The 13876-nt window shown below is 50.0% G+C and overlaps 1 protein-coding gene and 1 long non-coding RNA gene across 2 annotated transcripts in view; both read left to right on the top strand.

The window, feature by feature from the left end:
* The window catches only part of LOC115382260 (uncharacterized), a 425955-nt gene that overhangs the window by 215677 nt on the left and 196402 nt on the right, over positions 1-13876 (top strand). The gene's annotated exons all lie outside the window — the stretch shown is intronic.
* Positions 1-13876, top strand: part of tbl1xr1a (TBL1X/Y related 1a) — a 47483-nt gene that overhangs the window by 23005 nt on the left and 10602 nt on the right. The window contains exons 2-4 of the mRNA XM_030083917.1: positions 41-105; positions 11965-12066; positions 13679-13824. Of these exons, the coding sequence (XP_029939777.1) occupies positions 12009-12066; positions 13679-13824 (204 nt within the window). The 5' untranslated portion in view covers positions 41-105; positions 11965-12008. The remainder of the gene's footprint in view (positions 1-40; positions 106-11964; positions 12067-13678; positions 13825-13876) is intronic.

Raw genomic sequence — 13876 nt, forward strand, 5'->3', positions numbered from 1 at the left:
GCCGGGCCCTGACTGAGCGTTGCGCTGCTTTGTGTTGCAGGTTCTGACCACATGGTGCAAAGCCTCGACTGACCTGCGGCTCCTGCATACAGACTTACTACTGTGGTGAGTGATCCGAGGCCGCGCTGGGCGTTTTCGTGCTTCTGCCTGCCTGTTTGCTCGCCGCGGGGGGTCGGGGTGACTCTGCTTTCAAGAGCCTGGACATTTACCAAAATTAATGTTGTCTGAGAAGACCAAGCGACCTGGACACGGCAGTTTGACAGGAATCTGAGTTTTGACCGTATAGACGTCACCGCCTTACTGAGAAGCCGTCCTCGTTCCACGACGGGCTTTTCGTTGAACTCTGTTCACTTTCTGGGAAGTTAATGTCGTGTCTGTCCATGTTTGGGGAGAGTTTCCTCACAAACACATGAGGTTTTGTATTGTGGTCGGACTAATGCAGCAGAATGCTAACGTAGTGCCATGCTCTTCCAGGAGTGCAGTTTGGCGGATTTACTTAACTTAATTGCGCGGTGACAACGTCATCCTTCAGGAAGCCATGGGAGAGGGTGACGAGACAATCATCATTTTTTTATAATTTTATTTTTCCTCAGGATAAGAAACACATGTAATCTCATAAGAGATCTGAAGCGCCGCTGGTTGCAGAGACCTGTCTGGGCTGAGTTCATCACCTGAGGTCTGCTCCTGCTCTCGGTTATAGAGGCTCGTAGACACTCTTGACTTTGTGCGTCTGCTCAGAATTAGTTGACGTATCTCCAGATGGTTTTGCATGTGAAGTTGGTAGCCTTCTAGTTTAAAGCAGAAACACGTCTGGTAGGACTGCTGCAGTTCCAGCGACCTTGTGGGGGCTTGGGGTGTTTCTCCTTTAACAGCCAAAGTTTTGAGTTCTAAGAATTCTGCTAGGAGGGCCTGAATGCTGTTTTATTTATTTCTTCTGACATGCTGAAGAATGGCCGCTCAAGTGTGTGCGAGTTGTTGTAACTAGAACAATACAGCAGCTTGAATTGTGGAAATGTACCTCTAAGAAAACCGTGAACCTCTTTATTACAGAGCGATGAAGCTCCTTTCAGAGATATTCTTCATCTATTTAGCTGGAAAATGACAACAGAGACTCTCTTCCTGTTCATTAGTCGGATCTGTTGACCTCTGATCCAACTGACTTAAGGCTCTGTCTCGATTTTGGCCCGTTCCGACCGAGGATGTTAAACGTTAGATTGTTTGATGTCTTATAACAGTATCCCGTAAGATCGTCCTGAGGTGTGTTCAGACTGAACTTGTTCCGACGATCTGCTCCAAAATGGAGATATTAAACTCGTTCAAAACTTATGAGCAGACATCTTCATGTGTATGAGGAAAAGAGGACGATGCTCAGAAAACTGTCAGGTGAGACAGAATGTAGTCAGTCCAGGAGCGAGCGTCTCAGCTGACTGGAGCAGACGAACATTCTCCTTTAAAAATAGTCCCAAGACCACCGTCATTACCTAGGTCCTCATCCGTGTTTCTTGTTTTTGTGTTGCTTCTTCTTCGCCTTTCTTAGATCTTGTCTGATCACGTGAGATTTCTGTCTTGGAGGACTAGATTCTTGATCAGTGCTGACACAGAATTGTGTGTGTGTGCTGTGCTTTGTTGAGATTACACACTCCTGTCCTGACCAGCTGTAAAACACAAGTGGCGTCGTCATTGCCATGGCTTCCTCGATGTTGGACTACATTGGTCTTAAACCCTTTGGCTCCCTCTAACCTCTGATCCTTCTTCTTCGCTTCTTTCTGCTCCTCTTTTGTCGCGTTGGGTTTTAATATCTTCTTTGCCCTTTACTTGTGCGCGCCGGTGAGTTTAAAGGCTTCCGGTCGACTCCTGTCGGGAGAGCAGCGCTCCGTTTTCCTGTTTTGCCAAGCTGGAAGAATCCGGCAGATTTCCTGTGAACTCTACAGCGAGCGAGCGAGACCGAGTCGCCTGGTGTCCGTGGCGACGCTGGCGGCTGTTTCTGCTCTTCTGAACGCTGACAGGGTTGGTCGTGTTCTCCGGTGGATCGGCGGCGATGCTGTGCTGCGACGGCCCCGCCGCCGCTCGTACCCGGCTGTGGCTGCGATCCCGTCGGGTCCGGCTCGCCGGAGGAATGTCTCGCTTCCGTTCCCTCGTTCCCCGTCACCATGCTACAACTGTACACAGCTCCTGTTTGCACAACGCTTACTCACGGTTGGTTTGCTCCGCCGGCTCAGTTTTGAACATACTGTGAGGTTTATGTTTGGGATATGATGGCAAACGGACGGGTGAATCAAACCAGCAGAGTTTTTGTGCTTGTAGTTGTGAGTGACGCTGAACGTGGTGTGTTTGAACGTCACTGTTCTGTCGTCAGCCGGGGCTCTAAAGGGCACAAGTATAACATCAGGGCCAGTTTTTACCAGTGTTGTCACAAATTACGTGAAAAGGTAATCCAATTACTGATTACTCATCAAAAAGGCAATCTAGTTACTTTACTGATTACTTCAATATCGAAGTAACTAAGTTACTTTAAAAGTAACTTAGGCACTTTTTACCGATTTCCTCCCTTTGCTGCCTCAACATAAGAATGACAACTGGTTATTTAAATAATACTGTATTGAAAGTGCACGAACTTGAAACATGAGCATGTTTTTTGTTTCTGTTTCATTGGCTTTACAAAACATAAACTGGTGTATAACAACTTACACCTGCAGGCTGGTCTGACATCATGAAACTGTAACTGTTTCGGAGAATAAGCTTTATGAGCGAGGCCGATCGCAGAAACTGTAAACAGAGCCGTGCACGCCCGGAGATGAGCCACAGGTGTTTCCTCTGGAGAAGCCGTCGAGCAGGCGGGATGGTCTGGCGCATGCGCGTTTTTCAAAAAGCCAGTAACAGACGTTTGGCTTCGTCTTTTCGAGAAAATCCTGTATTACACCTTTAATATACGTGACCCGGCGTTTTGTCCTCCCCTGGGAAAACGTGACATGCGACATCACCCCAAATGCAAGAGAAACATTTTCTCTCAGAAATTCACATGTTGTAATGAATCTTGAGTCAACAGTCAGTTAAATGTGCTGTTGCACCATTGTTCCTGAAGGTGGCGCTCTAAGGTTAGATAGGTGGCTGAAGCCAGCCTGTTGGTGTTATGTTCACGGACTGTTGGAGAGAGTTGAGTGGAGAGTTTTGGCGTGGGTTCTGGCCGCAGCAGTGGCCCTGTGTTGTTGATTGTCTGCTTCGCCTCAGTAAAATAAAAAAGCCATTTGGAGCGACCCGGGGACGTCTGGTGCTTCGTGGATCGCAGAACGTTACAATATATTATGAGGCAATAACAAAATAGTAACGCACAGTCACTTAGGAAACTAACTTTAATCAGATTACTGGTTTGGAAAAATGAACATGTTAGATTGCTTGTTACTGAAAGAAAGTAATCAGATTAAAATAACGCGTTAATTAGTAGCGCATTGGTGACAACACTGGTTTTTACTTTACATTCCCCTTTTCCACCATGAAGAACCAGGTGCTGGTTTGGTTCCAATAGTTCCCGTGCTTGATTGTTTTTAAAATCTGGCAGAACCAGTTGTTTTTCCTTTGATAAGGAGCCAAAAAAGAGCCGCGTCACCGATAAACATCCATTATGTTTCACATCAGTGCCCTTGGAACTACATGTAAGTCATCGTGGATCAGTTTCAAATCCAAAGACAGTTTTCTTTTTTAAATTATTGTTTCCACCTGTGGTCATAGCAGTTTCCTGCTGGTGTCCTGCTGCAGCCGCCCCCTGCTGGGTTTGCTCCGCCACATGCTCGGTCCGGCAGGCTGCTTTTGGACCTCAGGCGCAGACCACAGTGCCAGGAAGCTGCGCGTCCACAGCGAATAAAAGTGAAGGAAGACATTCGGTTGTAGTTTTGAAGATGGCGGAGCCCCGATAGCCCGACAGGAAAAGAGGCTGCAGACGCTTCTGGCAGGGTTCCTAGAAAGTCTTCATATCTCAGAGCATGAGGAGCGCCGAACATGCATTATATTATTATTAACGTAGTATGTGTGAAAACAGTGAATCTGGTGGCTGTTTTTCGTTGTTCGGTTTGCGTCAGGTCTGAATTACAGAGCCTGTGCTGCAGCGCTCAGGAGTCTTCCTTCGATATTCTTGACACTGGCGCATTTTGGTTCACTTCTGTGAAGGTGTCTCCACAACAGAGCGTAGCTGTAGTAGTAGACTATCCTCCGTCATGAACCGCCGTGTCCTGAGGGCGGTGATCCTACGGCGCCTTGGTCCTTCCATCAAACTTTAACCAGCCCGTGCCAGAGCGCTTTCAGAAACACGGAGGTCCACCTCTCCGGTGAACTGCGTGGCCCACTGTGTGCCAGGACGCACTGATACAGCGGTCCGGGTCCGGCAGTCACACCCAGTCCTGGCCCCAGTCACACAGTGTCACACGCTTAGTCTTTACTTCTAACTTCTTACTGTTTTTGGATTTTAGTTTTAGAATAGTTTCACTTTATTTTGCCGTTGTTTGTGCAGAGAACATGTCCGAAGGGCGTATAACCTGCAAAGAACATTTGACTGGAAGTTTTCTGTAAAATCTAGCAGATTTATTCGATGTGGATAGCAGTGTGAGAGTAGACAACACCTTCATTTGGTTTGGGTTGCTGTCGTTACAACAGCTGCTGTTTGAGGCACAGTCGCCCGAAACACACACCGGGACTCAGAGTTACTGATCCTGACGTAGGAGTGGACCATTATTATTATCATTACTATTATTATTGTTATTAGTATTATTCAGGTCTGTCAATGCCTCGTTGCTGTTGAGGCTAACTGTCATGATAATAATAATAGATTTTATTCATCAGCACCTTTCAGGACACCTGAGGTCCCTGTACCATGGACCCCAGTTCAACCTGTAAAAACATCAATAATAAAAACTTTCAGGCAGACTGAAGTTGTTTGGAGTGTTCCTGTGTAAAAAGGTGAGGTTTGAAAGTGTCCGGACATTGGCTGAAGGCTCGGGTCGTCGCTCTGGTCGAGCGGCGAGGCAGATCTGAGTCGTCTCAACACTCAGGTCGCTGTGTTCTCGCTTCACACACGAGGAGCTCGGCGTCTGACTTCAACCTGAAACACTACAAATGGTCACCTGATCTCCTGTGCACCAAGCCAACTCATTCACACACACACACACACACACACACACACACACACACACACACACACACACACGCCCAGCCTGGCTCATCCTGTTTGTCGGTGGTGCCACCTCTGCTCTCAATCCGTCAGTGGAAATCTGGAAATAGCTCCTCTCCGGGTTCTTAGGTGAGGCCACGCGGCTTACTGGCTTACTACAGAAAACCCGTCAAAACAACTGAAGGCAGGTCGGCAAACTGACCACCACTGCTTCTTGGAGTGTCGACTGTGCAGGAAGAAGAATAAACCTGAACTTGAAACAAGGAGGTTCTCTACCAGACTGCAGCTTCCTGCTGAAACTGGACTCTGGTTCGCCGAGCTCCTCTGGTTTTGGAAACTGTTGTGTTTGATCATGTGAAGAAGAAACGGGCCTTGGCACAACTAAATAACGCTGAGCACAACTTCCTGCCTTCAGCTAGCTAACTAGCTTCTAGCTAACAGCAAGTTGCCAGTGCTTTGAACTTGATTCCCTGATTTCTCCTCAACAAGTCCTCGCAAATATGCACAGAACGCAGTGTTGGCAGTGTTTCTAGTTCTTGGAGTGTTCTGGGAGTTGTTCCGTCTGTGTCCGCATCGGACTCGTCTTCTGAAAGCGATGTTTACCGTCACTGAGGCCCTCCGACCCGATCCTGCACAGCAGCTGGATAACGGATAACCCCCGCCGACTCGGAGGCCCCCGCCGACGGACTCGGGCTCGCCCAGAATCTGGTTTCACCGTCAGCGAGGCCCGCTGGCGAGGGCCCGCATCCCGCCATCTGTCGCCTCGCTGACCTCGCTCTGGACACGTGAGGCCTGCCCACGCAATCTGTCACTCCGACAGACGGGCGGTTTTTGTAGGGGGGGGGCAGGGAGGACGCGCCGACGCTTCTGTGACGTTACGCCACACAGCTGCACCTCAGAGAGGCTCTAACCAGTTCTCTTAGCCGGTATTCACTTCTCGGCATCCCTGCTCCTGGACGCTTCTTGAAAAATTCGCCTTTGGACAGATTCTTCATGTGCTGTAAAGTATTTAGCCTCCTGGGCCTTAAAGCCTTTTAGACAATATACAACAAAACCGATACTTTGTGAACCACCTCAGAATAAATCCATGTGGTTTGGAGCGGAAAACTGACGGTTACATAACAGTTAGACTCTAAAGGGCTGTAAAGGCCCTTTACCGCCCGGCAGCCTCTGAGAGGAGCCTGGTGCCTCCATGAATTCCATTTATAATGGGGATCTCCTGGACGTCTGAAGACAAAAGCCTGTGTGTGTGTGTGTGTGTGTGTGTGTGTGTGTGTGTGTGTGTGTGTGTGTGTGTGTGTGTGTGTGTGTGAGCCCGTTGTTCAGCCTCTCTAGTGGAGGGCTCGGTCCAGATGCGGTGAAGCTCGTCACCAGAGGAGGAAACCCGCAGCGTTTTGATGTCCCGCCCCTTATTTCGCTCCACAATAACTTAGCAAGGAAGGAAAATGTACAAAGACAGCAGGATTAAAGCTGAAGGTCTGGTAGAAATAGTCCATTTATAACCATCCTTGCTTTAGTGTGTCGGAATGATGGCAATATTGTCTTTCTAACATTGTTGTTATTGTTTGTGTGCTAATTTGAAGCCCTCTGAGGCAACTGTTGTTGTGATACTGGGCTATACAAAAATAAATTGATTGATTGATGATGGTCTCCAGCTCTATTTAACGATGCTGCCGCATTGATATCTTCACTTCTCTTTATTCAGTTGTGCTTTCTGTGTTGATCTGTTCCAATAGCTTTCCCCCTGAGATTCAAAAAGGCTTTCTGTTCTGTTCTTTTCACAGTCCTGTGTAGTTGGTTCTGAGCCTGGGGGCTTCCAGAAAGTCCCGTTTTTGGAACATTTTCACAAAGTTGCATTCTCAGTGGCTCCGACCACCGAAAACGCAGCTGAATTTTTGCCTTTTCTCTTGAAATTATCACTGAGCTACATGCCCTGACCTGGCTCTAAATCACCCCCAACACACACACACACACACACACATCTGCCCGTTCCTCTCTGAAAATAGAGCCGAAGCGTCGGGTCTCAGACGGAGCCTTTAAATAGGACTGAACCCCATTTCCTGCCCGGCCTTCAAAGAGTGAGACCTAAATAGATTTTTGGTGGATGGCTGAATGTACCTGCCTTTTTATAGCGCGTCGTCTCACACACACACCCTCACGCTCACAAGTCGGCGGTGTTACTGTAACAGCAGCAGCTCCCCGCTGCTCTACAAGCAGCACTGAAACGTGGCTCCGTGGAAACATGACCACTGATGATGGTCTAGTAGATGTCAGGTGACGTAGTTTGTGTCGGTAGCCGCCTGGAAAAGTGGTAACGATGTGGATGAATGTTTGTTTTGAAAAAGAGGGAGGGTTTTTTTGGTCAACTTGAACTGTTAGAGGTGTGTAAGTGCACGTGTAGAGACGTGGTCAGAAGTGAGTGATTTTCCGTGGCGATCGGTCAGAATGAGTGCAGCGGCCCGGGGGTTGATCCACGGCGCTAAAATAAGCTCATAGGAATCAGCAGACAGTTGGCTTCGCTTCAACGTCAGACATTTTTCTCTTTATCTGAGCTAATGGCCCCTAATCGCGTTTGACCGGTCCGATCTAATGAATTGCGTCTAGGAGGTAATAACCTGATCTGATTACTCGGCGCTCGTACTGCTGGTGTCCCTGATATGATTTCAGCCTCTCCTTCTCATCAGCGCCGTTCTCCATTAAGGAACAGGTTTCAGGCTGCGTGGCGACTGAAGTAATGTCTTCGTTTTAATTTGGAGACTGAATATATATATAAATATATATATATACATATATCAACACCCCCCCCCCCCCTCTCCTCCCTGTGTCCTCGGGCTGTGACTTGGTTTAAGGTTTACTGTACGGGGCAGTCACAGGAGGGAGACTGAGAGGAGGACAGACGAGATTCCCTCACTACTCCCCCCCCTCCTCCTCCTCCTCCTCACACACTTCATAAACAGAGCTCCACAGCGCCACCACAGCTGCCTGGCAGCACGGGGAACTGCGCCCTGCTGTTTACAAACTTCACGCCCACCCCGGCCCTCCCCGGGCGGCGCCGCCCTCGGGTGGGATTGAAGCGTCACCGACTGAACGTCCGTGGGTTTTTCCTGCACACGGACGCGGCGGCGGTTGATTTCTCTCCCGCTCCACCGCCAGTCGGTGTCCGTAGTCCGCGGCGTCGGCTCAGTGGAGCACGTTCTCAGCAGTGACTTCTGTCAGAAGTTTGAGGAACAAATGGCTCGCTGGCTGCTGAATATCAGCCGGTGTGTAATGTTGACTCGTAGCTGTCGGTGTTTAGCTACGTTACGATGCGTCTGAGGTAAATTGGCCTCACAGTTGAATGTCAGCGTAATGTGAATGTGTTAAAGTACATAATTGACATGATTCATGCCCTAATTGGCCAGATCCTCGTTGCATGATTGATCCTCCGCCTCGGGGATGGCTGCGTTCATAAATAAGCAGCATCTGTCTGGTGAAGTGACAGCTGGTTTTTTCACTCTCTTATCATTAACCCCGTTCATTTATCGGCCTGAGTTCTTTCGCTGTTCCTGACATTACCTCCATTTCCCCCCTGGCGGCTCTCTCCTGTTCGTATTTATGAAAGCGGTGCTGTCACATTTATTTCAGGTTTCAGTGGCGATGCAGTAAATTCCGATTTAATCAGTTGCCAAACTCACTGGTAATTTAATTTGTTCTAGTTTCATTACCCTGCTTCCTGTTGCTGAAATGTTGCTGAAACCCAGAATTCACAGTCCTTATAAAGGCTGTCAGTGTTTCCTGCGGGATCAGGTGGAACGGTACTGGATCCGCTCCCACCGCCATACGGGGAGCGTTAGGCTGCTTCCAGCCCTGCTCCCGGGTTCCACACTGGTGTGTCTCCACTTCTTTCACTTTAGGACCGGAGTTTGACTGAGCGGTCATGAGTGGGGAGCGGCGGCCGTGGAGTGTCTGTGCGGAAGCCGTCTTCTCCCCGGCCGTGGCGCCCATGAGCAGATGCAGGGTTTTCGCCACCTGCACAGAGACTTGAGTTTTAGAAAGTTGTGTTTTCGCCCGTTTCCACGGAGACGGCGCCCGCTGTCTTGCCAGCGGACGCCCGAGACTAAAGTTAACGCAGAAGGTGTGAGAGTGACGACCGCTGGTGACCGAGCGTTTGGGCTGAGAGAAATGACCACGGTCCGGCCAGCAGGTGGTTTTTGCCGCGCTCTCGTATTTCCAGCCGCCGCCGGAGGTTATGTCAGGAGGAGAGCGGAGGCGCGGCGGCATTGGTGGGTGTGGCGTGTTTTGGGGAGTCCGTCTGCGGCTGAAATGTAAATGTTTGCAGTGTCGGGCTTCGACAGAGCAGCCACAGCGTGCTGCACGTCAGGAGCTCGTCGGAGGCGCCGTTTGATTCTCTCTCTCAGAACCCCCTCATCCCACGTCCCTGGATCTGATGAGCGTCCCTGTGGGAGCAGCGCTGCCGGCCCCTCTGCCTCCCTGCTTCGTCCCGGCGGTTTGTGGTGAGCAGGTCCGGTCAGAGCCCGGCCGCGGCGGCAGCCGGGCTCTCCTGAAACCAGAAGACCTGGTGCAGGAAGTCACTGTGTCCCGGCTGTTTCTGCGAGCTCTCGATCAGGTCACCGTGAAAGACAGAGTCTCTACACCTGGACCGGAGTCCGGTTCAGACGGAACCCTCAGAACCGTCGTTGGATTTCTGGTGGTTTCCGTCTCCTGAGCATGTGCGGTAGCAGCGTGTGTGTCCACCTTGTTCCACACGTTAGACGGAGCCTCGGCGTGTTCAAAAGTCCCGCTCTGGGAGCCGTGTTCAAAAGCTGCTTCTGCAGCAGCTGTGAGAGCAGTCGTCACTTAAACAGACGTGAGGATCCCTGGATCCTCAGCGAGTCGGCCTCCTTCATGAGTTTGGACCGTCTACAGTTGTGCTCATTTTATTAGTTATAATCCACAGCCCCAGGATGAGCTGGTAATCTGGAACTGTGGGCGCTAGCTCGCCGTTTCCTGTCATTTTAATAGTTCATCCAGAAAAAACGCCGTCGTGTTTCAGATGAGCGCCTGTGGGTCAGGAGTACCTTCACACACTGGAAACACAGCAGGGCTCGTGTTAATTAGTGGCACTAAACTCACCGCAAGACTCTTATTTTGGTAAGGAGTGCAGTCGGCCGATCGTTGGTGTCTTTTCACGGAGTTGCACCAGATTTCTGCCTGCATCCCAAAACACTGATACCTAATAACTGATCCCAGCGTCGGGCAGGATGGAGTACTTTGTACTTTTCTTAATTTCAAAGATACATTTATTAGCTCACAGATTCTGCCGTCAGTCCTGAGTTTCAGTTTCCTCTTCTCAGTCTCTGATGAGAGTAAATCGTTGTGTGTGTTCATTATTACCTGATGACGGTAAACCTGGAGCTGAAGTCACTGCTTCCTGTGGCGTGTTGGTAGGCAGGTGGAACTGGAGTGTGTGTGTGTGTGTGTGTGTGTGTGTGTGTGTGTGTGTGTGTGTGTGTGTGTGTGTTGACATTTGCTGTTCTGGACGCACTGACAGTCAAGCGCAGCTTCCCGGACGCCGCCGCCGTTTCCACCACTGAAGCCGCCATCGACCTCGTTTTCATTAAAACTGGGCGTCTCTGATGAATGCAGCACGGACGGCCTGCTGGGTGTCTGATTTTCGGCCGATTCAGTCAAACTCCGTAGTTTAGCTCATGGAGAACCGAGCTAAAGCTTATTTAATGTAGGAAGGAGTCTTTCACTCACATTTCTTCTCGGTGCAGCAGTTAGATGTGATCCAGAGCTTTACTTCTGGCTTCACACGCCGTCCCCCGGCTCCGTGCCGCCCTGGCAGCCGGTACTGTTACTGAGACGACGCTGCGAGTCTTAGACTGGATGTGCAGAACAAACCTGGCAACATAAAAGGCTTCACTGCAGCTGAGAAGGCCCAGGTATTAATGTAGAGTTTAGCCGCTGGTGGTTGATTGAGTGCTTTGGGCGAGATTAGACCCGCCCGTGCCCGGCGTTCGTGCCCGGCGTTCGTGCCCGGCGTTCGTTCGTCACGTGATCTGAAGGAACCAGTGAAAGACGGTTTGTGTTTGATCAGCGTCTTTTTCCCGGCGGAGTGTGGAGGAGTGTTCCACGGCTTCAGCAAAGCTGGTGTCAGAGAATAAAGCGCATCCAGGAAACACTGCATTAGCTTTGATGCTAATGGCACTTAGCTAGCACTAAGGAAGCTAGGTGTCACTGCTAAGTGGACAAACTAGTAAGTCAGCAGTTATTTTCATTTTCGGGCCGTAGCAGTTTGAAGTGCTGGATTCTGGGATGCGAGGGCTCGACGTGTTACGCAGTGAAATGCAGGAAGTCGGCACCAGGTGAGCCTTAGCGCCCCAGCAGCAGCTCGGCGAGCGTGGAACGTACGCGGCCCTCCTGAAACTCGACCGCTCGCCGGTATGTGACTCGGTATGCGTGAGGTCTGCAGCGCCGCTGGAACCGCCGCAGGAAGCACACGCTCATAAAGTTCCTGGAAAGATCATAAAACTACTGGGACTGTTTTCCAGGACTGGACCGAGGTGGAAACAGTAACGTTTCTGCCTCCCCCCTGAAAATACAACTAAAAAAAAAACAAGAAACCCTGAAATCTGAACTGACTCGGCGAACGACCCCGGCTTAGTGAAGAAACCGCTTCTTCACTTCAGGGATAGAGGGGCTGAAAACCAGGGCAGAGCTGGCCGGTGAATAACCGGGAGGGGCTCTTATTTTGTAGGAAAACTGTGTGTGACGAAAGCTGGAGCTTCCTTCCTGTCTTGCTGACGACTCTCTCTGTTCCGCAGGCTCGGCGTGGGCGTGCTGACCTGATGGTGTAACCGGAGTAAAGATGAGCATTAGCAGCGATGAGGTCAACTTCCTGGTCTACAGATATCTGCAGGAGTCAGGTATCCCTCCTCCCCGGTGCCGCCTCCAGCAGACAGCCGGCCTGTGTTTTGTAGCTCGGCAGCTTGGATTTCTTTTTAAATTTTAGAGCTCAAACTCAAACTCTGGTCTTCAAACAGTTCCTGCCGTAACAGAGAAGGCGTCTCCACTGATCCAGATTGTTGTAATAACTGAACTCTTGTTTAGAGAGCTCTTTGTTGGAATCCTCCAGTTGTGGATTTTCTGAACTGAACTGTAAATGCAGTTATGCAGTTTGCCTTTCCCGTTCACACGGAGTCCAGAGCGTTTCCAGACCGCTGAGCTGCTCCCAGTGGCCGGCAGCACAGTTCTCATCTAGAAAAACAGCCAAAGCCTGCAGTCTTCGCTCGTTCTGTAAACCTTGCCTAACTGTGATGTGTTGATTTTCGCATTTTTCTTTTTTTCTGTACAAAATTGCATCAGTCTAAACTTTCTCGTGTAAACGCCTGAACACACAGAGATGGAATTCCCGCCGTCACGTGCTCATCGGCTCAGGGCTGACATTCCAGACCAGGGTTCTGCAGCCTTTATGACCAGAAGAGCCATTTCAGTGACTGTCTGTCAATTCAAGTTGTTCTGGAGCCAAAAAGAACGTTTAACCTTGAAAATGAGGCAAATGCAGCTCAGGAAGAGTCATAAATGGTTTTAATGCACAAACAAAAACTATATCTTAAGATGCATTCATGAAGTTTTAACTACAGTTCAGAATAGTGGACATTTTATTACATTTATTACCTGTTTTTTACCTGATTTTAAGTTTTGTTCTTCTTTTCAAGCCTTTTTTATTGACCGTTTTGGCATTTTAGCTGTTTTAGCCAATTTACCTCTTTTTAAACAGTTTTCTATGCTTTTTTTCCTGCATATTTCATTTTGTTATCTTAGAAATTTTAGACACTCTGAGGTTTTTTAAGCTGTTCTATCATTTTTCCCCCATTTGTTGTGGTTTTGAATTCCTTTTTACGCAAGAGTGACGAATCATATAATACTACAAAAATAAGTTAAACGTGGTGAAGGCTTCATGGAGCCGCTACAGGGGGACTGAAGAGCCACGTGTGGCTCCAGAGCCGCAGGTTGAGCACCCCTGTTCCAGCGAGAGTCGCTCCAGGACTGTTGCGACTGAGGCGATACAGCAGGAGGATTCAGACGGTAGCCTGCTGGCTCCACGTCCACAGCTTCTAGCACTTCCTGTAGAATTCAGCGGCCTGAATGCAACACCTGTCATCTGGCAGCATGGACCTGCAGCGTGACGCTGGAGCAAGGAGGAGACTGACGACAGCAGCGTTTCCACCTTTCACACAGCGAATCCAGGCAGTCACGTTTTCGGCACCGCTCTGTCGGAGCCCGTTCGCCGTCCGGTCGGTCCAGAAACTACATCGGCAGCGGCTGTTTGCGTATCCATGGCAACACAGAGCCTCCACGTGTCGCTTGTTTCTGGGGTGTAAATGGAGGCTGCGGCCGCGTCATGTGACGTCGACGCCGTCATCCACCCCTGAGCTCATCGGAAAAGAAAATTCACGCGGTTGATTTGAACATTTGGAGTAATGCTGTCGGTTTTCCACCGGGTGGCAGTAAACCCTCGCTCTGCCCCCCCCCCAGGGTTCTCCCACTCGGCGTTCACCTTCGGCATAGAGAGCCACATCAGCCAGTCCAACATCAACGGCGCCCTGGTTCCGCCCGCCGCCCTCATCAGCATCATCCAGAAGGGTCTGCAGTACGTGGAGGCCGAAGTCAGCATCAATGAGGTGAGGCGTGGCGCCGCGGCGCCGGCTGCACGTCCCCCGGCATCCGGTCCTG

Source organism: Salarias fasciatus, chromosome 23 (genome assembly GCF_902148845.1).
Source record: "Salarias fasciatus chromosome 23, fSalaFa1.1, whole genome shotgun sequence".
Classification (NCBI taxonomy): domain Eukaryota; kingdom Metazoa; phylum Chordata; class Actinopteri; order Blenniiformes; family Blenniidae; genus Salarias; species Salarias fasciatus.